The 26,663-nt window shown below is 43.3% G+C and overlaps 1 protein-coding gene across 7 annotated transcripts; it reads right to left on the bottom strand.

The window, feature by feature from the left end:
• Nucleotides 1–620: 620 nt before the first annotated feature.
• LOC110530899 (E3 ubiquitin-protein ligase RING2) lies at nt 621–26,430 on the bottom strand. Of its 7 annotated transcripts, XM_090183005.1 has the most exons (9): nt 26,354–26,430; nt 22,647–22,742; nt 19,287–19,447; nt 16,100–16,315; nt 15,348–15,447; nt 14,669–14,847; nt 13,608–13,797; nt 4,952–5,086; nt 4,246–4,885 (listed from the first exon to the last, which is right to left on the bottom strand). In XM_090183005.1, exons 2-8 carry the CDS (start codon nt 22,731–22,733, stop codon nt 4,985–4,987), a joined length of 1,035 nt encoding a protein of 344 aa, XP_090039131.1. In that variant the 5' UTR covers nt 22,734–22,742; nt 26,354–26,430; the 3' UTR covers nt 4,246–4,885; nt 4,952–4,984. The 7 variants fall into 7 exon arrangements, with proteins under 7 accessions (XP_090039130.1, XP_036842664.1, XP_036842665.1 ...); XM_036986769.2 differs by having other exon boundaries at nt 3,022–5,086; XM_036986770.2 differs by having other exon boundaries at nt 3,687–5,086; nt 14,669–14,844.
• Between the last annotated feature and the right edge of the window lie 233 nt (nt 26,431–26,663).

The raw sequence follows: 26,663 nt of genomic DNA, 5'->3' as shown, positions 1-26,663 counted from the left end.
GATTCCAGAAGTCAGGGAAATAACCTAAAATCAGTATCAAATTAAACTGTTTAAATATAGGCATTTGAAATGTTGCACTAGTGAGTTTGAGCATCTCATTTAGGAGGCCATCAGGTCCACATGCTTTTTAAATTTGAGGGCCTGAAGTTTCTTATAGAGCTCCTGGTCAGTAATAGTTTAGTTTCTTATAGAGAGGTGTACCTAGGGGAAACTACACCCTGGAGCCGTCATGAACCTGCACCTAGGGGAAACTACACCCTGGAGCCGTCATGAACCTGTACCTAGGGGAAACTACACCCAGGAGCCGTCATGAACCTGTACCTAGGGGAAACTACACCCAGGAGCATTGAGCCGTCATGAACCTGTACCTAGGGGAAACTACACCCAGGAGCATTGAGCCGTCATGAACCTGCACCTAGGGGAAACTACACCCTGGAGCCGTCATGAACCTGTACCTAGGGGAAACTACACCCAGGAGCCGTCATGAACCTGTACCTAGGGGAAACTACACCCAGGAGCATTGAGCCGTCATGAACCTGTACCTAGGGGAAACTACACCCAGGAGCATTGAGCCGTCATGAAACTTCACCCCGGAGCATTGAGATATCATGGGGCTTGGGTTCAATGATGAACACACATTGTTTTGTTTATTTTCCAAACAAGTATTTCCATTTACACTTTCAACAATAATAACTGATATTTATACAAAGGATGCTGTCAAACTGTAAAACTGAACATGCTTCTAAAAAGTACATTTGCACATTTTTCTTCCACGGTATCGTCGTTCTGAAACATTTTTTGGGGGGAGAAAACCCGATTTGGGTCCCTCTTCTATCTCACACTAAGCTTGAAGGTGATGAATGGAGCTGGTTGGTTTATGTACAGACATTACTTCCATACAGCTGATGACGTCTGACCTGTGAATGAACGATTCATTCATTCTTCTCCCAAAATGTGGTTGAGATGTTGGCATGAACAAAGGTCCTGGACAATACACAGAAAGAATAACCAGCCTAGTTGTATTGAACTGGACTGTTAGCCCGCTGAGCTAATGAAATGTTTCAGTGAAGCAGGGTTAGGGGTCAATTTTAGCCTTAATCAATTCAGGAGGAGGTGGATTCAAACTCAAATCAGGAATAGAAAATTGTTCATTGTTTTCAAAAAACAACTGGATCCTTGAAGAAGTCACAGCACACAGGACAGAAGAGATTCATCCGACTAAGGCAGATGGAAGGTTTAGAGATTATTCCACTTCCTGATCTGATTGAAGTGAAGAGGAATTGAGCCCAACCCTGCTGTTAACATCAAGCGTTTTCTAGGAGAACAGAATGAAAGCCAAGCAGACTAGAGAAGGAAAACAAAGAGATGAAGTCTGTCTCTTCAGGTTACTATAACATAATGTCCTCGTGTCATAGCAGACGTTTGTTTGTCATTGGAGCACCCTAATTATTATGTATCAAAGCCCTAGTTTGCAATTTCAGTCAAAGGGAACAGGAGAGGAACAGTAGACCTTACTCCATCCACTGTGATGATTTAACCAATGATATGTTGTCATGGCTCCCAGATCAGTCAGGTGAAGTGACATCAATATGGTTCTGTCCTAAAGTGCACTCTATTCCCTATGGGCCCTTGTCAAAAGTAGTGCACTACATAGGGAAATAGGGTGCCATTTGAGTCACACAATGTCAACAAATACAACAGGATTGTGGGTTTATAGAAAACAGCTTCATGACCTCTCTGCTGGACATGTTTTTAAAAACACAACAAAAACATTAGTTCTCTGTACAGAAACACCGCTAATATATCCCAAAACACATCCCACCCCGTCCCCAACCCAGTTCGCCGTCCCCCAGATACAAAAAGACCATACAACATCCTGAAGCAGCCACAGTTATCCAGAGCAGGTAGAAGCCCCTGAAACTACCAGGTACCACCTCGGTATTAGGACCTGAACACAGAGAGCAGGTAGCAGGTAGAAGGCCCTGAAACTACCAGGTACCACCTCGGTATTAGGACCTAAACACAGAGAGCAGGTAGCAGGTAGAAGGCCCTGAAACTACCAGGTACCACCCCCGTATTAGGACCTGAACACAGAGAGCAGGTAGCAGGTAGAAGGCCCTGAAACTACCAGGTACCACCTCGGTATTAGGACCTAAACACAGGTAAGCAGGTAGCAGGTAGAAGGCCCTGAAACTACCAGGTACCACCCCCGTATTAGGACCTGAACACAGAGAGCAGGTAGCAGGTAGAAGGCCCTGAAACTACCAGGTACCACCTCGGCATTAGGACCTAAACACAGGTAAGCAGGTAGACAGCCCTGGAGAGAGCGATGTAGAGAGAGAGAGAGAACATACTCTGACATGTAGAGTAAGGAATCATGACAAATCCATTTCTAGCAGCAGCGTTCGGTATGCAGTGCCCTCCTGAACGCCACCCTGGAATTGCAGTGACGTTCTGCATGGCTAGTGACTATATCAGATACATTTATACATACCCCCTATACTAACATGTTACCAACAAATTCACACCAGACAGAGAGAGAGGTGTAGAGAGCGAGAGAGAGATGTAGAGAGCGAGATGTAGAGAGTGAGAGAGATGACGAGAGCGAGATGTGGAGAGAGAGATGTAGAGAGATATGTAGAGAGAGAGAGAGATATGTAGAGAGTGAGATGTAAGAGAGAGAGATGTAGAGAGAGAGAGATGTATAGATGTAGAGAGAGAGAGCAAGATGTAGAGAGAGAGAGCAAGATGTAGAGAGAGATGTAGAGAGAGAGAGCGAGATGTAGAGAGAGAGATGTAGAGATATGTAGAGAGTGAGATGTAAGAGAGAGAGATGTAGAGAGCGATGTAGAGAGAGAGATGTATAGATGTAGAGAGAGAGAGCAAGATGTAGAGAGAGATGTAGAGAGAGAGAGCGAGATGTAGAGAGAGAGATGTAGAGATGTAGAGAGAGAGAGATGTAGAGAGAGAGAGATGTAGAGAGAGAGAGATGTAGAGAGAGATATGTAGAGAGAGAGAGATATGTAGAGAGAGAGAGAGATGTAGAGAGAGAGATGTAGAGAGAGAGATGTAGAGAGAGAGAGATGTAGAGAGAGAGAGGTGTAGAGAGAGAGAGAGAGATGACGAGAGCGAGATGTAGAGAGAGAGAGAGATGTAGAGAGAGAGAGAGATGTAGAGAGAGAGAGAGATGTAGAGAGAGAGAGAGATGTAGAGAGAGAGAGAGATGTAGAGAGAGAGAGATGTAGAGAGAGAGAGAGATGTAGAGAGAGAGAGAGATGTAGAGAGAGAGAGAGAGATGTAGAGAGAGAGATATGTAGAGAGATATGTAGAGAGATATGTAGAGAGAGAGAGAGAGATGTAGAGAGCGAGAGAGATGACGAGAGCGAGAGAGATGTAGAGAGAGAGATGTAGAGAGATATGTAGAGAGAGAGAGAGATGTAGAGAGAGAGAGACAGAGAGAGATAGATGTAGAGAGAGAGAGATGGAGTGAGATGTAGAGAGAGAGAGAGATGTAGAGAGAGAGAGAGATGTAGAGAGAGAGAGATGTAGAGAGAGAGAGATGTAGAGAGAGAGAGAGAGAGAGAGAGAGAGAGAGAGAGAGATGTAGAGAGAGAGAGAGAGAGAGAGAGAGGTGTAGAGAGCGAGAGAGAGATGTAGAGAGCGAGAGAGAGATGTTGAGAGCGTTAGAGATGACGAGAGCGAGATGTAGAGATATGTAGAGAGAGAGAGAGAGATATGTAGAGAGAGAGAGAGATGTAGAGAGAGTGAGAGAGATGTAGAGAGAGAGACAGATGTAGAGAGAGATGTAGAGAGAGAGATGTAGAGAGAGAGAGATGTAGAGAGAGAGAGAGAGAGAGAGAGAGATGTAGAGAGAGAGAGAGAGAGATGTAGAGAGAGAGAGAGAGAGAGAGATGTAGAGAGAGAGAGAGAGAGAGAGATGTAGAGAGAGAGAGAGAGAGAGAGAGAGATGTAGAGAGAGAGAGAGAGAGAGAGAGAGATGTAGAGAGAGAGAGGTAGAGAGAGAGAGATGTAGAGAGAGAGAGAGGTAGAGAGAGAGAGAGAGAGAGAGAGAGAGAGAGATGTAGAGAGAGAGAGATGTAGAGAGAGATGTAGAGAGAGATGTAGAGAGAGAGAGAGAGAGATGTAGAGAGAGAGAGAGAGAGAGAGAGATGTAGAGAGAGAGAGAGAGAGATGTAGAGAGAGAGAGAGAGAGAGAGAGAGAGAGAGAGATGTAGAGAGAGAGAGAGAGAGAGAGAGATGTAGAGAGAGAGAGAGAGAGAGAGAGAGAGAGAGAGAGAGATGTAGAGAGAGAGATGGAGAGAGAGAGAGAGAGAGAGAGAGATGTAGAGAGAGAGAGAGAGATGTAGAGAGAGAGATGTAGAGAGAGAGAGAGAGAGAGATGTAGAGAGAGAGAGAGAGAGAGATGTAGAGAGAGAGAGAGAGAGAGAGATGTAGAGAGAGAGAGAGAGAGAGAGAGAGAGAGAGATATAGAGAGAGAGAGAGAGAGAGATAGATGTAGAGAGAGAGAGAGAGAGATGTAGAGAGAGAGATGTAGAGAGAGATGTATAGATGTTGAGAGTCCATTAGACACCTCGTCCTCCTGGCAGGTCTCATCCAGGGTTGTGTCCTAAAGGGCACCCTATTCCCTATATAGTGCACTACTTTTGGCCAAAGCCCTACATAGGAAATAGGGTGCCCCAGGTGTACTCCAGGTGATCTACCCCCAGGTGTACTCCAGGTGATCTACCCCCAGGTGTACTCCAGGTGATCTACCCCCAGGTGTACTCCAGTTGGTCTACCCCCCCAGGTGTACTCCAGTTGGTCTACCCCCCCAGGTGTGCTCCAGGTGGTCTACCCCCCCAGGTGTGCTCCAGGTGTACTCCAGGTGGTCTACCCCCCAGGTGTACTCCAGGTGGTCTACCCCCCCAGGTGTGCTCCAGGTGTACTCCAGGCGGTCTACCCCCCCAGGTGTACTCCAGGCGGTCTACTTGTGCTCCTTGGTGGGGGCGAAGTACAGCTCCATGGGTTTGTTCACCTTCCAGTACTTCTCACTGACAAGCTCCAGAGAGAAAGACCCGTTCAGCACCTAGAGGACAGATGATTGGTTGATGTTCATCATCCTCAGGAGGAAATGTTTCCCACAGTTCACAAGATACAGATAGACAAGCTCACCTCACCAAGAGTGAGAGGAGATAACACTAGGGTAAAGGTCACCAGGAAATACTGATTGACATACTTGACCCTCTTACGTCTCTCTGGATAGGAGGGCTGTTAAACCATGGGATCCTAAATGTTTAACACAGGCCACCACTATCACTACTAGTAGAGATAGTAATAGTAGTGACAGTGATAGTAAAAGTAGTGATAGTGGTAGTAATAGTAGTGATAGTGGTAGTAATAGTAGTAATAGCGTCAGTAATAGCAGTAATAGTGGTAGTAATAGTAGTGGTAGTAATAGTAGTAGTAATAGTAGTAATAGTAATAATAGTAATAGTGGTAGTAGTAATAGTGGTAGTAGTAATAGTAATAGTGGTAGTAGTAATAGTGGTAGTAGTAATAGTGGTAGTAACAGAGTAATAGCGGTAGTAATCGTAGTAATAGTGGTAGTAGTAATAGTGGTAGTAATAGTAGTAATAGTGGTAGTGATAGTGGTAGTAATAGTGGTAGTGATAGTAATAATAGTGGTAGTAATAATAGTAGTAATAGTGTCAGTAATAGCAGTAATAGTGGTAGTAATAGTGGTAGTGATAGTGGTAGTAATAGTAGTAATAGTGGTAGTGATAGTGGTAGTAATAGTGGTAGTAATAGTAATAATAGTGGTAGTAATAATAGTAGTAATAGTGTCAGTAATAGCAGTAATAGTGGTAGTAATAGTGGTAGTGATAGTGGTAGTAATAGTAGTAATAGTGGTAGTGATAGTGGTAGTAATAGTGGTAGTAATAGTAATAATAGTGGTAGTAATAGTGGTAGTGATAGTGTCAGTAATAGCAGTAATAGTGGTAGTAATAGTGGTAGTAGTAGAGGTAGTAATAGAGTAATAGTGGCAGTAATAGAGTAATAGTGGAAGTATCAGTAGTAGTAATAGTAGTAATAGTGGTAATAGTGGTGGTAGTAATAGTGGTAGAAATAGTAGTAATAGCAATAGTGGTAGTAGTAATAGTGGTAGTAGCAATAGTGGTAGTAATAGTAGTAATAGTGGTAGTAATAGTGGTAGTAGTAATAGTGGTAGTGATAGTAATAGTAGTGATAGTGGTAGTGATAGTAATAGTAGTGACAGTGGTAGTGATAGTGGTAGTGATAGTAATAGTAGTAATAGTGGTAGTGGTAGTGATAGTGATGGTAATAGAAGTGATAGTGGTAGTGATAGTGATAGTAATAGTAGTAATAGTAGTAGTGATAGTAATAGTAGTGGTAGTGGTAGAAATAGTAGTGATAGTAATAGTAGTGATAGTAGTGATAGTAATAGTAGTGATAGTAATAGTAGTGATAGTAATAGTAGTGATAGTGGTAGTGATAGTAATAGTAGTGATAGTGGTAGTAATAGTAGTGATAGTAATAGTAGTGATAGTAATAGTAGTGATAGTGGTAGTAATAGTAGTGATAGTAGTGATAGTGGTAGTAATAGTAGTGATAGTAATAGTAGTAATAGTAGTGATAGTAATAGTAGTAATAGTTATAATAGCAGTAGTGGTAGTGATAGTAATAGTAGTGATAGTGGTAGTAATAGTAGTAATAGTGATAGTAATAATAGCAGTAGTAATAGTAATGGTAGTGATAGTAATAGTAGTAATAGTGGTAGTAATAGTAGTAATGTCAATAGTGGTAGTAGTAATAGTGGTAGTAGCAATAGTGGTAGTAATAGTAGTAATAGTGGTAGTAATAGTGGTAGTAGTAATAGTGGTAGTGATAGTAATAGTAGTGATAGTGGTAGTGATAGTAATAGTAGTGACAGTGGTAGTGATAGTGGTAGTGATAGTAATAGTAGTAATAGTGGTAGTGGTAGTGATAGTGATGGTAATAGAAGTGATAGTGGTAGTGATAGTGATAGTAATAGTAGTAATAGTAGTAGTGATAGTAATAGTAGTGGTAGTGGTAGAAATAGTAGTGATAGTAATAGTAGTGATAGTAGTGATAGTAATAGTAGTGATAGTAATAGTAGTGATAGTAATAGTAGTGATAGTAATAGTAGTGATAGTGGTAGTGATAGTAATAGTAGTGATAGTGGTAGTAATAGTAGTGATAGTAATAGTAGTGATAGTGGTAGTAATAGTAGTGATAGTAGTGATAGTGGTAGTAATAGTAGTGATAGTAATAGTAGTAATAGTAGTGATAGTAATAGTAGTAATAGTTATAATAGCAGTAGTGGTAGTGATAGTAATAGTAGTGATAGTGGTAGTAATAGTAGTAATAGTGATAGTAATAATAGCAGTAGTAATAGTAATGGTAGTGATAGTAATAGTAGTAATAGTGGTAGTAATAGTAGTAATGGCAATAGTGGTAGTAGTAATAGTGGTAGTAGCAATAGTGGTAGTAATAGTAGTAATAGTGGTAGTAATAGTGGTAGTAGTAATAGTAGTGATAGTGGTAGTGATAGTAATAGTAGTGATAGTGGTAGTAATAGTAGTAATAGTGATAGTAATAATAGCAGTAGTAATAGTAATGGTAGTGATAGTAATAGTAGTAATAGTGGTAGTAATAGTAGTAATGTCAATAGTGGTAGTAGTAATAGTGGTAGTAGCAATAGTGGTAGTAATAGTAGTAATAGTGGTAGTAATAGTGGTAGTAGTAATAGTGGTAGTGATAGTAATAGTAGTGATAGTGGTAGTGATAGTAATAGTAGTGACAGTGGTAGTGATAGTGGTAGTGATAGTAATAGTAGTAATAGTGGTAGTGGTAGTGATAGTGATGGTAATAGAAGTGATAGTGGTAGTGATAGTGATAGTAATAGTAGTAATAGTAGTAGTGATAGTAATAGTAGTGGTAGTGGTAGAAATAGTAGTGATAGTAATAGTAGTGATAGTAGTGATAGTAATAGTAGTGATAGTAATAGTAGTGATAGTAATAGTAGTGATAGTAATAGTAGTGATAGTGGTAGTGATAGTAATAGTAGTGATAGTGGTAGTAATAGTAGTGATAGTAATAGTAGTGATAGTAATAGTAGTGATAGTGGTAGTAATAGTAGTGATAGTAGTGATAGTGGTAGTAATAGTAGTGATAGTAATAGTAGTAATAGTAGTGATAGTAATAGTAGTAATAGTTATAATAGCAGTAGTGGTAGTGATAGTAATAGTAGTGATAGTGGTAGTAATAGTAGTAATAGTGATAGTAATAATAGCAGTAGTAATAGTAATGGTAGTGATAGTAATAGTAGTAATAGTGGTAGTAATAGTAGTAATGGCAATAGTGGTAGTAGTAATAGTGGTAGTAGCAATAGTGGTAGTAATAGTAGTAATAGTGGTAGTAATAGTGGTAGTAGTAATAGTAGTGATAGTGGTAGTGATAGTAATAGTAGTGATAGTGGTAGTAATAGTAGTAATAGTAATGATAGTAATAGTAGTGATAGTAATAGTAGTAATAGTAGTTATAGTAACAGTAGTAACAGTAGTGATAGTGGTAGTAATAGTAGTGATAGTAATAGTAGTAATAGTAATGATAGTAATAGTAGTGATAGTAGTAATAGTAGTTATAGTTATAATAGCAGTAGTGGTAGTGATAGTAATAGTCGTGATAGTGGTAGTGATAGTGATAGTAATAATAGCAGTAGTAATAGTAATGGTAGTGATAGTAATAGTAGTAATAGTGGTAGTAATAGTAGTAATGGCAATAGTGGTAGTAGTAATAGTGGTAGTAGCAATAGTGGTAGTAATAGTAGTAATAGTGGTAGTAATAGTGGTAGTAGTAATAGTAGTGATAGTGGTAGTGATAGTAATAGTGGTAGTAATAGTAGTGATAGTAATAGTAGTAATAGTAATGATAGTAATAGTAGTGATAGTAATAGTAGTAATAGTAGTTATAGTAACAGTAGTAACATTAGTGATAGTGGTAGTAATAGTAGTGATAGTAATAGTAGTAATAGTAATGATAGTAATAGTAGTGATAGTAATAGTAGTAATAGTAGTTATAGTTATAATAGCAGTAGTGGTAGTGATAGTAATAGTCGTGATAGTGGTAGTGATAGTGATAGCAATAATAGCAGTAGTAATAGTAATGGTAGTGATAGTAATAGTAGTAATAGTGGTAGTAATAGTAGTAATAGCAACAGTGGTAGTAGTAATAGTGGTAGTAGCAATAGTGGTAGTAATAGTAGTGATAGTGGTAGTGGTAGCGATAGTAATAGTAGTAATAGTGGTAGTGATAGTGATAGTAATAGTAGTAATAGTAGTGATAGTAATAGTAGTGATAGTGGTAGTAATAGTAGTGATAGTAATAGTAGTAATAGTAATAGTAGTAATAGTAGTGATAGTTATAATAGCAGTAGTGGTAGTGATAGTAATAGTAGTAATAGTGGTAGTAGCAATAGTGGTAGTAATAGTAGTAATAGTGGTAGTAATAGTGGTAGTAATAGTAGTAATGGTGATAGTAATAATAGCAGTAGTAATAGTAATGGTAGTGATAGTAATAATATCAGTAGTAATACTAGTGGTAGTAATAGTGGTAGTAATAGCAGTGAAAGTAATAGTAGCAGTAGTAATAGTAGTGATAGTAATAGTGATAGTAATAGTAGTGATAGTAATAGTAGTAATCGTGGTAGTAATAGTAGTGATAGTAGAAGTAGTAGTAGTAGTGATAGTAATATTAGTAATAGTGGAAGTAATAGTGGTAGTAATAATATCAGTAGTAATAGTAGTGATAGTAATAGTGGTAGTAATAGTCGTGATAGTGGTAGTAATAGTAGTGATAGTAATAGTAGCAGTAGTAATAGTAGTAATAGTTATAGTAGTGATAGTGGTAGTAATAGTGGTAGTAATAGTAGTGATGGTTATAGTAGTGATAGTAATAGTAGTAGTGATAGTAATAGTAGCAGTAGTAATAGTAGTAATAGTGATAGTAATAGCGATAGTAATAGTGATAGTAATAGTAGTGATAGTAATAGTAATAGTAGTAATAGTGGTAGTAATAGTAGCGATAGTGGTAGTAATAGTAGTAGGAGTGGTAGTAATAGTGGTAGTAATAGTAGTAATAGTGGTAGTAATAGTGATAGTAATAGTGATAGTAATAGTAGTGATAGTGGTAGTAATAGCGATAGTAATAGTAGTGATAGTAATAGTAGTGATAGTAATAGTAGTAATAGTGGTAGTAATAGTGATAGTAATAGTAGTAATAGTGGTAGTAATAGTAATAATAGTGGTAGTAATAGTAGTAATAGTGATAGTAATAGTAGTAATAGTGGTAGTAATAGTGATAGTAATAGTAGTGATAGTAATAGTAGTAATAGTGGTAGTAGTAATAGTGATAGTAATAGTAGTAATAGTGGTAGTAATAGTAGTAATAGTGGTAGTAATAGTAGTAGTGGTAGTAATAGTAGTGATAGTGGTAGTAATAGTAGTGATAGTGGTAGTAATAGTAGTGAAAGTAATAGTAGTAATAGTAGTAGTAATAGTAGTGAAAGTAATAGTAGTAGTAATAGTAGTGATATTAATAGTTGTAATAGTGGTGGTAATAGTAGTGATAGTAATAGTAGTAGTAATAGTAGTGGTAGCAGTGATAGTAATAGTAGTAATAGTGGTAGTAATAGTAGTGATAGTGGTAGTAATAGTAGTGAAAGTAATAGTAGTAATAGTAGTAGTAATAGTAGTGATAGTAATAGTAGTAATAGTGGTAGTAATAGTAGTGATAGTGGTAGTAATAGTAGTGAAAGTAATAGTAGTGATAGTAATAGTGATAGTAATAATAGCAGTAGTAATAGTAGTGGTAGTGATATTAATAATAGCAGTAGTAATAGTAGTGGTAGTGATAATAATAGCAGTAGTAATAGTAGTGGTAATGATATTAATAATAGCAGTAGTAATAGTAGTGGTAGTGATATTAATAATAGCAGTAGTAATAGTAGTGGTAGTGATATTAATAATAGCAGTAGTAATAGTAGCAGTAGTAATAATACTGGTCGTAGCATCAGTAATATTGATAGTAATAGTGATAGTATTAGTAGTAATTGCAGTGGAAGTAGCAGTAACAGTGGTAGGGATATAAATGGTGTATTGTAGATGTATTTGTAGTAGTATATTGTATTACTACCGTGAACTGGCCGTTGGCTGTAGGGATATAAATGGTGTATTGTAGTAGTATATTGTATTATTACCGTGAATTGGCCGTAGGGATATAAATGGTGTATTGTAGTAGTATTTGTAGTAATACACTGCTCAAAAAAATAAAGGGAACCCTTAAACAACACAATGTAACTCCAAGTCAATCACACGTCTGTGAAATCAAACTGTCCACTTAGGAAGCAACACTGATTGACAATACATTTCACATGCTGTTGTGCAAATGGAATAGACAACAGGTGGAAATCATAGGCAATTAGCAAGACACCCCCAATAAAGGAGTGGTTCTAGAGGTGGTGACCACAGACCACTTCTCAGTTTCTATGCTTCCTGGCTGATGTTTTGGTCACTTTTGAATGCTGGCGGTGCTTTCACTCTAGTGGTAGCATGAGACGGCGTCTACAACCCACACAAGTGGCTCAGGTCATGCAGCTCATCCAGGATGGCACATCAATGCGAGCTGTGGCAAGAAGGTTTGCTGTGTCTGTCAGCGTAGTGTCCAGAGCATGGAGGTGCTACCAGGAGACAGGCCAGTACATCAGGAGACGTGGCGGGGACATAGGAGGGCAACAACCCAGCAGCAGGACCGCTACCTGCGCCTTTGTACAAGGAGGAGCAGGAGGAGCACTGCCAGAGCCCTGCAAAATGACCTCCAGCAGGCCACAAATGTGCATGTGTCTGCTCAAACGGTCAGAAACAGACTCCATGAGGGTGGTATGAGGGCCCGACATCCATAGGTGGGGGTTGTGCTTACAGCCCAACACCGTGATGGACATTTGGCATTTGCCAGAGAACACCAAGATTGGCAAATTCGCCACTGGCGCCCTGTGCTCTTCACAGATGAAAGCAGGTTCACACTGAGCACATGTGACAGACGTGACAGTCTGGAGACGCCGTGGAGAACGTTCTGCTGCCTGCAACATCCTCCAGCATGACCGGTTTGGCGGTGGGTCAGTCATGGTGTGGGGTGGCATTTCTTTGGGGGGCCGCACAGCCCTCCATGTGCTCGCCAGAGGTAGCCTGACTGCCATTCGGTACCGAGATGAGATCCTCAGACCCCTTGTGAGACCGTATGCTGGTGCGGTTGGCCCTGGGTTCCTCCTAATGCAAGACAATGCTAGACCTCATGTGGCTGGAGTGTGTCAGCAGTTCCTACAAGAGGAAGGCATTGATGCTATGGACTGGCCCACCCGTTCACCAGACCTGAATCCAATTGGGCACATCTGGGACATCATGTCTCGCTCCATCCACCAACGCCACGTTGCACCACAGACTGTCCAGGAGTTGGTGGATGCTCTAGTCCAGGTCTGGGAGGAGATCCCTCAGGAGACCATCCGCCACCTCATCAGGAGCATGCCCAGGCGTTGTAGGGAGGTCATACAGGCACGTGGAGGCCACACACACTACTGGGCCTCATTTTGACTTGTTTTAAGGACATTACATCAAAGTTGGATCAGCCTGTAGTGTGGTTTTCCACTTTAATTTTGAGTGTGACTCCAAATCCAGACCTCCATGGGTTGATAAATTTGATTTCCATTGATAATTTTTGTGTGATTTTGTTGTCAGCACATTCAACTATGTAAAGAAAAAAGTATTTAATAAGAATATTTCATTCATTCAGATCTAGGATGTGTTATTTTAGTGTTCCCTTTATTTTTTGAGCAGTGTATATTGTATTATTACCGTGAACTGGCCGTTGGCTGTAGCGATATAAATGGTGTATTGTAGTAGTATTTGTAGTAATATATTGTATCATTACCGTGAACTTGCCGTTGGCTGTAGGGATATAAATGGTGTATTGTAGTAGTATTTGTAGTAATATATTGTATCATTACCGTGAACTGGCCGTTGGCTGTAGGGATATAAATGGTTTATTGTAGTAGTATTTGTAGTAGTATATTGTATTATTACCGTGAACTGGCCTTTGGCTGTAGGGATATAAATGGTTTATTGTAGTAGTATTTGTAGTAATATATTGTATCATTACCGTGAACTTGCCGTTGGCTGTAGGGATATAAATGGTGTATTGTAGTAGTATTTGTAGTAATATATTGTATCATTACCGTGAACTTGCCGTTGGCTGTAGGGAAATAAATGGTGTATTGTAGTAGTATTTGTAGTAATATATTGTATCATTACCGTGAACTGGCCGTTGGCTGTAGGGATATAAATGGTGTATTGTAGTAGTATTTGTAGTAATATATTGTATCATTACCGTGAACTGGCCGTTGGCTGTAGGGATATAAATGGTGTATTGTAGTAGTATATTGTATTATTACCGTGAACTGGCCGTTGGCTGTAGGGATATAAATGGTGTATTGTAGTAATATATTGTATTATTACCGTGAACTGGCCGTTGGCTGTAGGGATATAAATGGTGTATTGTTTCTCTGAGGCAGCGTCTACATTGACAGGGCTGGCCTCTCCGTTCTTCCTCAGTTCCTCCAGAGCCAGACGCACAGCCAGGTACTTAGACAGGTGGTCCACTGTGGCGTTACCCGACGTCTTGATGTACCTGGGAACAAACTCAACACTACCACACACAAGTGTTACTTAATGTCTTCAGCCAGGGGTCTTGGACCAGAGACTTAGACAACAACACACAAGTATCCCCTCCCACACGTTAACCTCTCCCACAAGTTAACCCCTCCCACCTCCCACACGTTAACCCCTCCCTCCCTCCCACACGTTATGCCCCTCCTCCCCCCCACACGTTAACCCCCCTCCTCCACCCCACACATTAACCCCCCCACCGCCCACACGTTAACCCCTCCCTCCCACACGTTAACCCCTCCTACCTCCCACACGTTAACCCCCCCCACACGTTAACCCCCCACACGTTAACCCTCCCTCCCACACATTAACCCCCCCCCTCCCTCCCACACATTAACCCCCCCCCCTCCCTCCCACACGTTAACCCCCCCCCCCCCTCCCACACGTTAACCCCCCCCCTCACTCCCACACGTTAACCCCCCTCCCTCCCTCCCACACGTTAACCCCCCTCCCTCCCTCCCACACGTTAACCCCCCTCCCTCCCTCCCACACGTTAACCCCCCTCCCTCCCTCCCACACGTTAACCCCCCTCCCTCCCTCCCACACGTTAACCCCCCCCTCCCTCCCACACGTTAACCCCCCCTCCCTCCCACACGTTAACCCCTCCTCCCTCCCACACATTATGCCCCTCCCACACGTGATGCCCCTCCTCCCTCCCACACGTTATGCCCCTCCCCCCTCCCACACGTTATGCCCCTCCCACACGTTATGCCCCTCCTCCCTCCCACACATTAACCCCTCCCACATGTTATGCCCCTCCCACACGCTAACCCCTCCCTCCCTCTCACACATTAACCCCTCCCTCCCACACGTTAACCCCTCCCACACGTTATCCCCTCCCACAAAGCCACCTGGTCTGCACGGTGTCCTCCTTGTCCATGAGCGTAGGATGAGGACAGAACACCAGTTCTATCTCGCTGGCTCCGTCCATGGCCACGTCCCCTCCCCCTCCGTTCTCTGTAGCGTTGTCCATGTCCAGACCAGAGTCATCTGACGTCTTGGTGCGCTTGATGCTCGGCCCCGCCTCCTGCTTTACATTTATTGGGGGGGAAAGACTCGCTGAGTACAACCCAGGGGATAACATGTAACAGCAGGAAGACAGGAGAACGTTCCTGGTGTCACGTTCCTGGTGTCACGTTCCTGGTGGGATTGATCTTTACTCAACAAAATGTATATTTGTATGCATGCATTGTTATCGCGTCATAATAACAGTACATTACATTGCACGCTAACCCATCCCATGTCACACACGTCTCGTATAGGCACATACATAACCCTTACACATTATGTCAGAGGCGTACTAACACAGCTCAACTTTACTGATTGCCGTTTAGGTATTTGATAGATGTGATTAGGGTTGAAAACCCCCCCAGCTCCTTTAATCAAGAGTCCCAGTGGGAGGTTTCCAGCCCCCCCCCCCCCCCCCCTGATCCTGGGAATTTTCCAACCGGGATTTCTGATAAACCTGGGAATTTGGGGGAAGTTACCAGAATTTTGCTACCCTACATGGGAATGAAGGTATCCTTGTACCTGGTTAGAGTGGACGGAGGCGTTGCTGCAGTGGGAGGAGTCACCGTTGTCCTCCAGCCCACTCCCGTTCTCCAGCTGGTGCTTCTTCCCTCGCTGCAGCCTGGAGGGAGGTGGGGACACCCAGTGGTGGGAGGAGGGAAGATCAGAGAGGATTTTGATAAAGTAACATTCAAGAACATAGTTCCAGAAACATATTCTGCATCATAGTTTCTGTTAGTGAGGAGACATCATAGTTTCTGTTGGTTAGGAGACATCATAGTTTCTGTTGGTTAGGAGACATCATAGTTTCTGTTGGTTAGGAGACATCATAGTTTCTGTTGGTTAGGAGACATCATAGTTTCTGTTGGTGAGGAGACACCGAAATGGGAAATAGTGAGGAGCAGGACAGTCATGGTCTGTATGTTGAGGCCCTCCTCGATGCTGTGGGACAGGGGTTAGGGTTTAAAGGTCAGGGTACAGTACCTGTATCTTGAGGCCCTCCTCGATGCTGTGGGACAGGGGTTAGGGTTTAGAGGTCAGGGTACAGTACCTGTTCATGGCCTGTATCTTGAGGCCCTCCTCGATGCTGTGGGACAGGGGTTAGGGTTTAGAGGTCAGGGTACAGTACCTGTATCTTGAGGCCCTCCTCAATGCTGTGGGACAGGGGTTAGGGTTTAGAGGTCAGGGTACAGTACCTGTTCATGGCCTGTATCTTGAGGCCCTCCTCGATGCTGTGGGACAGGGGTTAGAGGTTAAAGGTCAGGGTACAGTACCTGTTCATGGCCTGTATCTTGAGGCCCTCCTCGATGCTGTGGGACAGGGCCTGCTGGTTGTTGTGTTTGGAGATGCGGGCCAGAACCCTCTCCTGGTGGGCCTCGTACTCATCTCTGCTGGGGTAGATCTTACTGATGAGGGCATCAAAGTTAGGGTCCGGCCGCAGGGACCGCTTAGACACCAGCTTCTTCCTGCACGTAGGGCATTCCTTGTTGCTAGGGGGAACAGACAGAGTTAGACCGAGCGAGCCCTTTTAAGTTGTTCTTTACCAGGCAGGTCAGAGCCTGACCCCCTTGTTATACAGGACATCAACCCTGTGGTGGTGGTGATGACGTCCTGTGTAACAACAGATATCTGCTGTCAATCAGGACTTTGATAAATACAACAAAAATAATCAGTGTCTGAGACCAAACGGATAGATTAGTGTCAACAGTGGCATGTCGTGTTGCTTTCTGCTCAAACTGAGGAGCATCATGTGAACATGGTTAGGCTACATAACAAATCTTTATCATAACCTTTACCCTGATCTGAATGCAATGATGATGCAGTCAGCACAAGACTAGTTAGAGGTAGTTAGCCTAGCCTGACCTAAAGTAACCTAAGTTACTAGAGGTCAGGCTAGGCTAAGTTACTCTAGGTCAGGCTAGGCTAAGTTACTTTAGGTCAGGTAAGGCTAGGTTCCTTTAGGGTAGCCTGGGTTACTTTAGGGTAGGCTGGGTTACTTTAGGTCAGGTTAGGCTAGGTTCCTTTAGGGTAGGTGGGTAACTTTAGGTCAGGTTAGGCTAGGTTCCTTTAGGGTAGGCTAGGTTCCATTAGGGTAGGCTAGGTTCCTTTAGGGTAGGCTAGGTTCCTTTAGGGTAGGCTAGGTTCCTTTAGGTCAGGTTAGGCTAGGTTCCTTTAGGTCAGGTTAGGCTAGGTTCCTTTAGGTCAGGTTAGGCTAGGTTCCTTTAGGGTAGGCTGGGTTCCTTTAGGGTAGGCTGGGTTACTTTAGGTCAGGTAAGGCTAGGTTCCTTTAGGGTAGGCTAGGTTCCTTTAGGGTAGGCTAAGTTACTTTAGGGTAGGCTAGGTTCCTTTAGGGTAGGCTGGGGTTCCTTTAGGGTAGGCTTGGTTCCTTTAGGGTAGGTGGGTAACTTTAGGTCAGGTTAGGCTAGGTTCCTTTAGGGTAGGTTCCTTTAGGGTAGGCTGGGTTACTTTAGGTCAGGTTAGGCTAGGTTCCTTTAGGGTAGGTTCCTTTAGGGTAGGCTAGGTTCCTTTAGGGTAGATGGGTAACTTTAGGTCAGGTTAGGCTAGGTTCCTTTAGGGTAGACTGGGTTACTTTAGGGTAGGCTAGGTTCCTTTAGGGTAGGTGGGTTACTTTAGGTCAGGTTAGGCTAGGTTCCTTTAGGGTAGGTGGGTAACTTTAGGTCAGGTTAGGCTAGGTTCCTTTAGGGTAGGCTAGGTTCCTTTAGGGTAGGTGGGTAACTTTAGGACAGGTTAGGCTAGGTTCCTTTAGGGTAGGCTGGGTTACTTTAGGGTAGGCTAGGTTCCTTTAGGGTAGGTGGGTAACTTTAGGTCAGGTTAGGCTAGGTTCCTTTAGGGTAGGCTAAGTTACTTTAGGGTAGGTGGGTTACTTTAGGTCAAGTTAGGCTAGGTTCCTTTAGGGTAGGCTGGGTTCCTTTAGGGTAGGCTGGGTTCCTTTACGGTAGGTGGGTAACTTTAGGTCAGGTTAGGCTAGGTTCCTTTAGGGTAGGCTGGGTTACTTTAGGGTAGGCTGGGTTAGTTTAGGTCAGGTTAGGTTGCTTTAGGGTAGGTTCCTTTAGGGTAGGCTGGGTTACTTTAGGTCAGGTTAGGCTAGGTTCCTTTAGGGTAGGCTGGGTTACTTTAGGGTAGGCTGGGTTACTTTAGGTCAGGTTAGGCTAGGTTCCTTTAGGGTAGGCTGGGTTACTTTAGGGTAGGCTAGGTTACTTTAGGGTAGGCTAGGTTCCTTTAGGGTAGGTGGGTTACTTTAGGTCAGGCTAGGCTAGGTTCCTTTAGGGTAGGTGGGTTACTTTAGGTCAGGTTAGTCTAGGTTCCTTTAGGGTAGGCTGGGTTACTTTAGGCCAGGCTAGGCTAGGTTCCTTTAGGGTAGGCTGGGTTACTTTAGGCTAGGTTAGTTTAGGATAGTTTAAGCTAGGTTAGTTTAGGGTAGTTTAGGGTTGGTTACTTTAGGGTAGTTTGGGGTTGGTTACTTTAGGTTAGGTTGATTTAGGGTAGGTTAGGGTAGGTTACTTTAGGGTAGGTTAGGGTTGGTTACTTTAGGGTAGGTTAGGGTTGGTTACGTTAGGGTAGGTTACTTTAGGGTTGGTTACTTTAGGGTAGATTACTTTAGGGTAGGTTACTTTAGGGTAGGTTACTTTAGGGTAGGTTAGGGTTGGTTACTTTAGGGTAGGTTAGCGTAGGGTTGGTTACTTTAGGGTATGTTAGGGTAGGGTTGGTTACTTTAGGGTAGGTTAGAGTAGGGTTGGTTACTTTAGGGTAGGTTAGAGTAGGGTAGGTTAGGGTTGGGTTGGTTACTTTAGGGTAGGTTACCACCTTACTTTAGGGTAGGTTACTTTAGGGTAGGTTACTTCAGGGTAGGTTACCACCTTACTTTAGGGTAGGTTAGGGTAGGTTACCACCTTACTTTAGGGTAGGTTAGGGTTGGTTACTTTAGGGTAGTTTACTTTAGGGTAAGTTACTTTAGGGTAGGTTACTTTAGGGTAGGTTAGGGTTGGTTGCTTTAGGGTAGTTTACTTTAGGGTAGGTTACTTTAGGGTAGGTTAGGGTTGATTGCTTTAGGGTAGTTTACTTTAGGGTAGGTTAGGGGTACATACCCTGATCTGAGGGCGGTGATGATGGGTAGGTATTGTTACTTTAGGGTAGGTTACTTTAGGGTAGGTTAGTGTTGGTTACTTTAGGGTAGGTTACTTCAGGGTAGGTTAGGGGTACATACCCTGATCAGAGGGCGTGATGATGGGTAGGTGAGGTTACTTTAGGGTAGGTTGGGGTATGGGTACATACCCTGATAGGAGGGCGGTGATGATAGGTAGGGTAGGTTACTTTAGGGTAGGTTGGGGTATGGGTACATACCCTGATAGGAGGGCGGTGATGATGGGTAGGTTAGGTTACTTTAGGGTAGGTTACTTTAGGGTAGGTATGGTTACTTTAGGGTAGGTTAGGGGTACATACCCTGATCGGAGGGCGGTGATGATGCAGTCGGCACAGAAGCGGTGCAGACATTCCTTGGTTGTCATGGTGTTCTTCAGCATGTCCAGACAGATGGGACACATCAGCTCACTGTGGAGGCTCCTGGGAGACACCGCTATCTCCAGCCCATCTGTGATGGCCTCCTGTACGGGGGGGACAGAGGAAAACATATACCTTACTCTGGTCCTATATATAGTAACCTATATACTTACTCTGGTCCTATATAGCCTCCTGCACAGGGGATGGGGTATTCAGACCCCTTGACTTTTTGTTACTTCACAGTCTTATTCTAAAATGGATTTAATTGTTTTCCCCCCTCAATCTACACACAATACCTCATATTGACAAAGCAAATGTATAGATTATAAATAAATAATGAAATATCACATAAGTATTCAGACCCTTTACTAGGTACTTTGTTGAAGCACCTTTGGCAGCGATTACAGCCTCAAGTCTTCTTGGGTATGACGCTACAAGCTTGGCACACCTGTATTTGGGGAGTTTCTCCCATTCTTCTCTGCAGATCCTCAAGCTCTGTCAGGTTGGATGGGGCGGATTTCTGCACAGCTATTTTCAGCTCTCTCCAAGTCCAGGCTCTGGCTGGGCCACTCAAAGACATTCAGAGACTTGTCCCAAAGCCACTGCTGCGTTATCTTGGCTGTGTGCTTTGGGTCGTTGTCCTGTTGGAAGGTGAACCTTCACCCCAATCTGAGGTCCTGAGCGCTCTGGAGCAGGTTTTCATCAAGGATCTCTCTGTACTTTGCTCCGTTCATCTTTACCTCTATCCTGACTAGTCTCTCAGTCCCTGCCGCTGAAAAACATCCCCACAGCATGATGCTGCCACCACCATGCTTCACCGTAGGGATGGTGCCAGGTTTCCTCCAGATCATGGTCAGAGTCTTTTAGGTGCCTTTTGGCAAACTCCAAGTGGGCTGTCATGTGCCTTTTACTGAGGAGTGGCTTCCATCTGACCACTCTACCATAAAGGCCTGATTGGTGGAGTGCTGCAGAGATGAGTGTTCTTCTGGAAGGTTCTGCCATCTCCACAGAGGATCTCTAGAGCTTTGCCAGTGACCATCGGGTTCTTGGTCACCTCCCAGACCACCTCCCAGACCTTGTCCTCTGATTGCTCAGTTTGGCCGGGCCGCCAGCTCTAGGAAGAGTCTTGGTGGTTCCAAACTTCTTCCATTTAAGAATGATGGAGGCCGCTGTGTTCTTGGGGACCTTCAATGCTGCAGACATTTGTTGGTACCATTCCCGCAGATCTGTGCCTCGACACAATCCTGTCTCTGAGCTCTTCGACCTCATGGCTTGGTTTTTGCTCTGACATGCACTGTCAACTGTGGAACCTTATATAGACAGGTGTGTGCCTTTCCAAATCATGTCCAATCAATTGAATTTACCACAGGTGGAGACCAATCAAGTTGTAGAAACATCTCAAGGATCATCAATGGAAACAGGATGCACCTGAGCTCAATTTCGAGTCTCAAAGCAAAGAATCTGAATACTTACGTAAATAAGGCATTTATGTTTTTTTATTCTACAAAAAATGTAAAAACTGTTTGTAATTATGTGGTATTACGTGTAGATGGGTTAAATCAACATTTTCCTCATCCATTTTAGATTAAGGCTGTAACGTAACAAAATGTGGAAAAAGTCCAGGGGTCTGAATACTTTCCGAAGGCATGGTATGATGTCGGAAGACACACACCAACACAAAAGGAAACTAGGGAATAGAGATTCACCAAGGGTTACAATTTCTTATTTTTAATTTTTAGATTCATACAGCGCCTCATCATCCACCTAAAGAAACCACTGGGTTTATTACACTAAAAAGCCGATTCACACAGAAGCTCATGTTGGAAACAGTGAATATGACGCATTTGAGGAGTCTCGGTTAACGTAATGTCTTCAGATTTCAGAACTCCGTTTTACAAAGGAATCCATGAGGAGCCTTCCTGTAATATCTGAACTGATTGGCTAGCCTATGCCGTGATCAATACCGTATATTATAAACTGGGTGGTTCGAGCCCTGAATGCTGATTGGCTGAAAGCAATGGTATTTGAGACAGTATACCACGGGTATGACAAAACACTACGTTAGTAACCAGTTTATAACAGCAATAAGGCACCTCAAGGGTTTGTTGTATATAGCCAATATACCACGGCTAAGGGCTGTATCCAGGCACTCCGCGTTGTGTCGTGCTTTAGCACAGCCCTTAGCCGTGGTAAATTGGCCATATCCCACACCCCCTCAGACCTTATAACTGAAACAGAGCTGCTCCCCTCCTCACAGAAGTCCTCCACCTGCCAATCCAAGGCCATTACTGTGCTTCCACTGTGGATGTGGTACCTTTATCTGCATTACCATTTCTCCTGACGGTGCGCTGCGTGGGAGAGGCGGGTTTCAGCCGCACCGCTCAGAAAAGAGCTGCCAAACTATCGCCAAAAGTCAGAGGAGGCACACTCTACGGCACCAGGGCGGCTCCGCCTCCGCTCTACGGCACCCGGGCGGCTCCGCCTCCGCTCTACGGCACCCGGGCGGCTCCGCCTCCGCTCTACGGCACCAGGGCGGCTCCGCCTCCGCTCTACGGCACCAGGGCGGCTCCGCCTCCGCTCTACGGCACCAGGGCGGCTCCGCCTCCGCTCTACGGCACCAGGGCGGCTCCGCCTCCGCTCTACGGCACCAGGGCGGCTCCGCCTCCGCTCTACGGCACCAGGGCGGCTCCGCCTCCGCTCTACGGCACCAGGGCGGCTCCGCCTCCGCTCTACGGCACCAGGGCGGCTCCGCCTCCGCTCTACGGCACCAGGGCGGCTCCGCCTCCGCTCTACGGCACCAGGGCGGCTCCGCCTCCGCTCTACGGCACCAGGGCGGCTCCGCCTCCGCTCTACGGCACCAGGGCGGCTCCGCCTCCGCTCTACGGCACCAGACGGCTCCGCCTCCACTCTACGGTACCAGGCGGGTGAACTAGGGCTAAGTCTAATGCAGCTAGTGATGGTGTTCGGTGTCTGCAGCCATGTCAGGACATATATACGAACCCTGATCTGTGAAACACGGAAATCTACGTAATAACACTTTAAAACTAAAAATGAAAAGCAACCCTACCTGCGGAGTCCTCTGTAGCTCAGAGACAGAGAGGTGTTACAGTAAATGTGCTCCCCTACCTGCGGAGTCCTCTGTAGTTCAGAGACAGAGAGGTGTTACAGTAAATGTGCTCCCCTACCTGTGGAGTCCTCTGTAGCTCAGAGACAGAGAGGTGTTACAATAAATGTGCTCCCCTACCTGCGGAGTCCTCTGTAGCTCAGAGACAGAGAGGTGTTACAGTAAATGTGCTCCCCTACCTGTGGAGTCCTCTGTAGCTCATACAGACTGAGTTCCCATGTCTTACTGAGGGGCTGCACCCCATTCGTCTGCACTGTCTGTGTCATACTCCCAACCTGGAATAAAAAAACATTAGCATCATTAAAATGGACCAAACACACAGGCACACAGTTTACTTTTGGTTAGCATCAAAAAAAATACATAGTTGATGTACCATTGGCTGAAAGCCATGGTATATCAGACCGTATACCACGGGTATGACAAAACATTTTCTTTACTGTTCTAGTTACGTTAGTAACCAGTTTACAACAGCAATAAGGCACCTCAGGGTTTGTTAAAGTCAGAAGTTTACATACACTTAGGTTGGAGTCATTAAAACTTGTTTTTCAACCACTCCACAAATTTCTTGTTAACAAACTATAGTTTTGGCAAGTCAGTTAGGACATCAACTTTGTGCATGACACAAGTAATTTTTCCAACAACTGTTTAAAGACAGATTATTTCATTTATAATTCACTGTATCACAATTCCAGTGGGTCAGAAGTTTACATACACTAAGTTGACTGTGCCTTTAAACAGCTTGGAAAATTCCAGACAATTATGTCATGGCTTTAGAAGCTTCTGATAGGCTAATTGACATCATTTAAGGTCAATTGGAGGTGTACCTGCGGATGTATTTCAAGGCCTACCTTCAAACTCAGTGCCTCTTTGCTTGACAGCATGGGAAAATCAAAAGAAATCAGCCAAGACCTCAGAAAAAGAATTGTAGACCTCCACAAGTCTGGTTCATCCTTGTGAGCAACTTCCAAACGCCTGAAGGTACCACGTTCATCTATACAAACAATAGTACGCAAGTATAAACACCATGGGACCCCGCAGCTGTCATACCACTCAGGAAGGAGACGTGTTCTGTCTCCTAGAGATGAACGTACTTTGGTGCGAAAAGTGCAAATCAATCCCAGAACAACAGCACAGGGCCTTGTGAAGATGCTGGAGGAAACAGGTACAAAAGTATCTATATCCACAGTAAAACGAGTCCTATATCGACATAACCTGAAAGGCCGCTCAGCAAGGAAGAAGCCACTGCTCCAAAACCGCCATAAAAAAGCCAGACTATGGTTTGCAACTGCACATGGGGACAAAGATCGTACTTTTTGGAGAAATGTCCTCTGGTCTGCTGAAACAAAAATAGAACTGTTTGGCCATCATGACCATCGTTATGTTTGGAGGGAAAAGGGGAGGCTTGCAAGCCGAAGAACACCATCCCAACCATGAAGCACGGGGGTGGCAGCATCATGTTGTGGGGGTGCTTTGCTGCAGGAGGGACTGGTGCACTTCACAAAATAGATGGTGTCATGAGGGGGAAAAATTATGTGGATATATTGAAGCAACATCTCAAGACATCAGTCAGGAAGTTAAAGCTTGGTCCCAAATGGGTATTCTAAATGGACAATGACCCCAAGCATACTTCCAAAGTTGTGGCAAAATGGCTTAAGGACAACAAAGTCAAGGTATTGGAGTGACCATCACAAAGCCCTGACCTCAATCCTGTAGACAATTTGTGGGCAGAACTGAACAAGCATGTGCGAGCAAGGAGGTCTACAAATCTGACTCAGTTGCACCAGCTCTGTCAAGGAGGAATGGGCCAAAATTCACCCAACTTATTGTGGGAAGCTAGTGGAAGGCTACCCAAAACGTTTGACCCAAGTTAAACATTTTAAAGGCAATGCTACCAAATACTAATGGAGTGTATGTAAACTTCTGACCCACTGGGAATGTGATGAAAGAAATAAACGCTGAAATAAATCACTCTCTCTACTATTATTCTGACATTTCACATTTTTAAAATAAAGTGGTGATCCTAACTGACCTAAGACAGGGAATTTTTACTATGATTAAATGTCAGGAATTGTGAAAAACTGAGTTTAAATGTATTTGGCTAAGGTGTATGTCAACTTCTGACCTCAACTGTATATGGCCAAAAACAGAGAAGCAAGATAGGTAGATAAATCCAATAGCTTGCTAGGTAGATTTGTTATTTTACCAGATAAGTTGACTGAGGACACATTGTCAGCAATGACCTGGGCGGTAGTTACAGAGAAGATGAAGGGGATGAATGAGCCAATTGGAAGCTGGGGAAGATTAGGTGGCCATGATGGTATGAGGGCCAGATTGGGAATTTAGCCAGGACACCGGGGTTAACACCCCTATTCTTATGATAAGTGGCATGGGATCTTTTAGTGACCACAGAGTCAGGTCAGCCGTTTAACATAACATCCAAAAGACAGAACCCTACACTGGGCAATGTCCCCAATCACTACCCTGGGGCATTTGGATATTTTTTTAGACCAAAGAGTGCTTCCTACTGACCCTCCAACACCACTTCCAGCAGCATCTGGTCTCGCATCCTGGGACTGACCAGGACCAACCCTGTTTACCTTCATAGGCAGGGTGGTATGCTGTCATTGTGATCATTACACAGGTGCACCTTGTACTGGAGACAATAAAATGTGCACTTGTCACAACACATTGCCACAGATGTCTCAAATTTTGAGGGAATGGGCAATTGGCATGCTGACTGCAGGAATGTCCACCAGAGCTGTCACCAGATAATTTAATGTTTATTTCTCTAGCATAAGCCGCAACCACGTCATTTTAAAGAATTTGTCAGTCCGTCCAACCGGCCTCACAACCGCAGACCATGTATAACCACACCAGCCCAGGACCTCCACTTCCTGCTTCTTCACCTGAGGGATTGTCTGAGACCAGCCACCCTGACAGCTGATGAAACTGAGGAGTATTTATGTCTGTAATAACACCCTTTTGAGGGGGAAAACTAATTCTGATTGGCTGGGCCTGGCTCCCAAGTTGGTGGGCATATGCCCTCCCAGGCCCATCAATGGCTGTGTCCCTCCCCAGTCATGTGAAATCCATAGATTAGGGCATAATTGATTTATTTCACTTGATTGATTTCCTTATATGAAATATAAAACTCAAGAAAATCTCTGAAATTGTTGCGTTTATATTTTTGTTCAGTATAGATAGCTAGGTAGATAAATTAATACTGTAGCTACATCATCAGGGAACAACTGGACAACAAAAAATAACCTCAACATGGTAATAGTTGTCAAATCAATCTGATGGTTTGACAGGTAACTACCGTGGGGTTAATGTCCTGCCTCCAAAGCACATGAATTAACTAGTTACCCCGAATAACGTTACATTCACACCAATGAATACTGAACACTATGTTGGAAGTAAACTGTCAAACTGTATTTTATATTTCCAGTTTCATGTCCCAGACACCACATTATTAAGTAACATTAGTTTAACACAGTATTAACAGAGCTTCTTTGTGTAGGATCCCGGCTGCGTGCTACAGATGTGCAAATACTGAATCGCCTGGATAAAATATGCTTTTGCCTTTTACATGCTCAATTGTAATCGTATTTAGAAATAATGGTGTATGTGCATCAAGATAAAACCGCTTTATATGCATATCGTTCTGCAATGTCACTAGAAAAAGACAGGCTAGCTAGCTAGCTAGATTGCTAACGTTAGAGCTGTGACGAAGCCTCACGACCAATCAACGATGCACTAAAATAGACGAAGATATGTATTCTTCAATGTACATTTAGACGGTCAACCCTTGTCTTATCGTTACTGTGTGAGTCTAGATGAAAAACAATCAAATATATGACCAAAGCGTGTTTGTTTATGTACTTACGTGTTGTGGATACAGACGAACCAGACGAGTATTCTGCCAGCAGCACAAACACTGACGTCACCCTGTATGGTAATGAGGAATCATTCAAAATAAAAGCCCGCGTTTAAAAAAAAAAAACATAAATGTGGATAACTAATTCAAAAATACATTACATTTTAGTAAATGTCCATTTTTAGTGTGCTTGTTAGCAAATGCTAGAAAGACTTAATTGAAACAATTACAAATATGCTTCTAAAAACCCCTATTGAAAAAAAAATACAATGTCCAGATTGTTCACAACATGAGACTGCAGAGAAAAAAACATATATAT

Source organism: Oncorhynchus mykiss, chromosome 8 (genome assembly GCF_057628025.1).
Source record: "Oncorhynchus mykiss isolate SJ-2025 chromosome 8, ASM5762802v1, whole genome shotgun sequence".
Classification (NCBI taxonomy): domain Eukaryota; kingdom Metazoa; phylum Chordata; class Actinopteri; order Salmoniformes; family Salmonidae; genus Oncorhynchus; species Oncorhynchus mykiss.
Note: the sequence above shows the minus strand (reverse complement) of the source record. Positions and strands in the feature narration are given on the sequence as shown.

Coding starts and splice junctions, on each gene's coding strand:
- LOC110530899 (XM_090183004.1), bottom strand. CDS start 4,614: ATGAGACCTGCCAGGAGGACGAGGTGTCTAATGGACTCTCAACATCTA.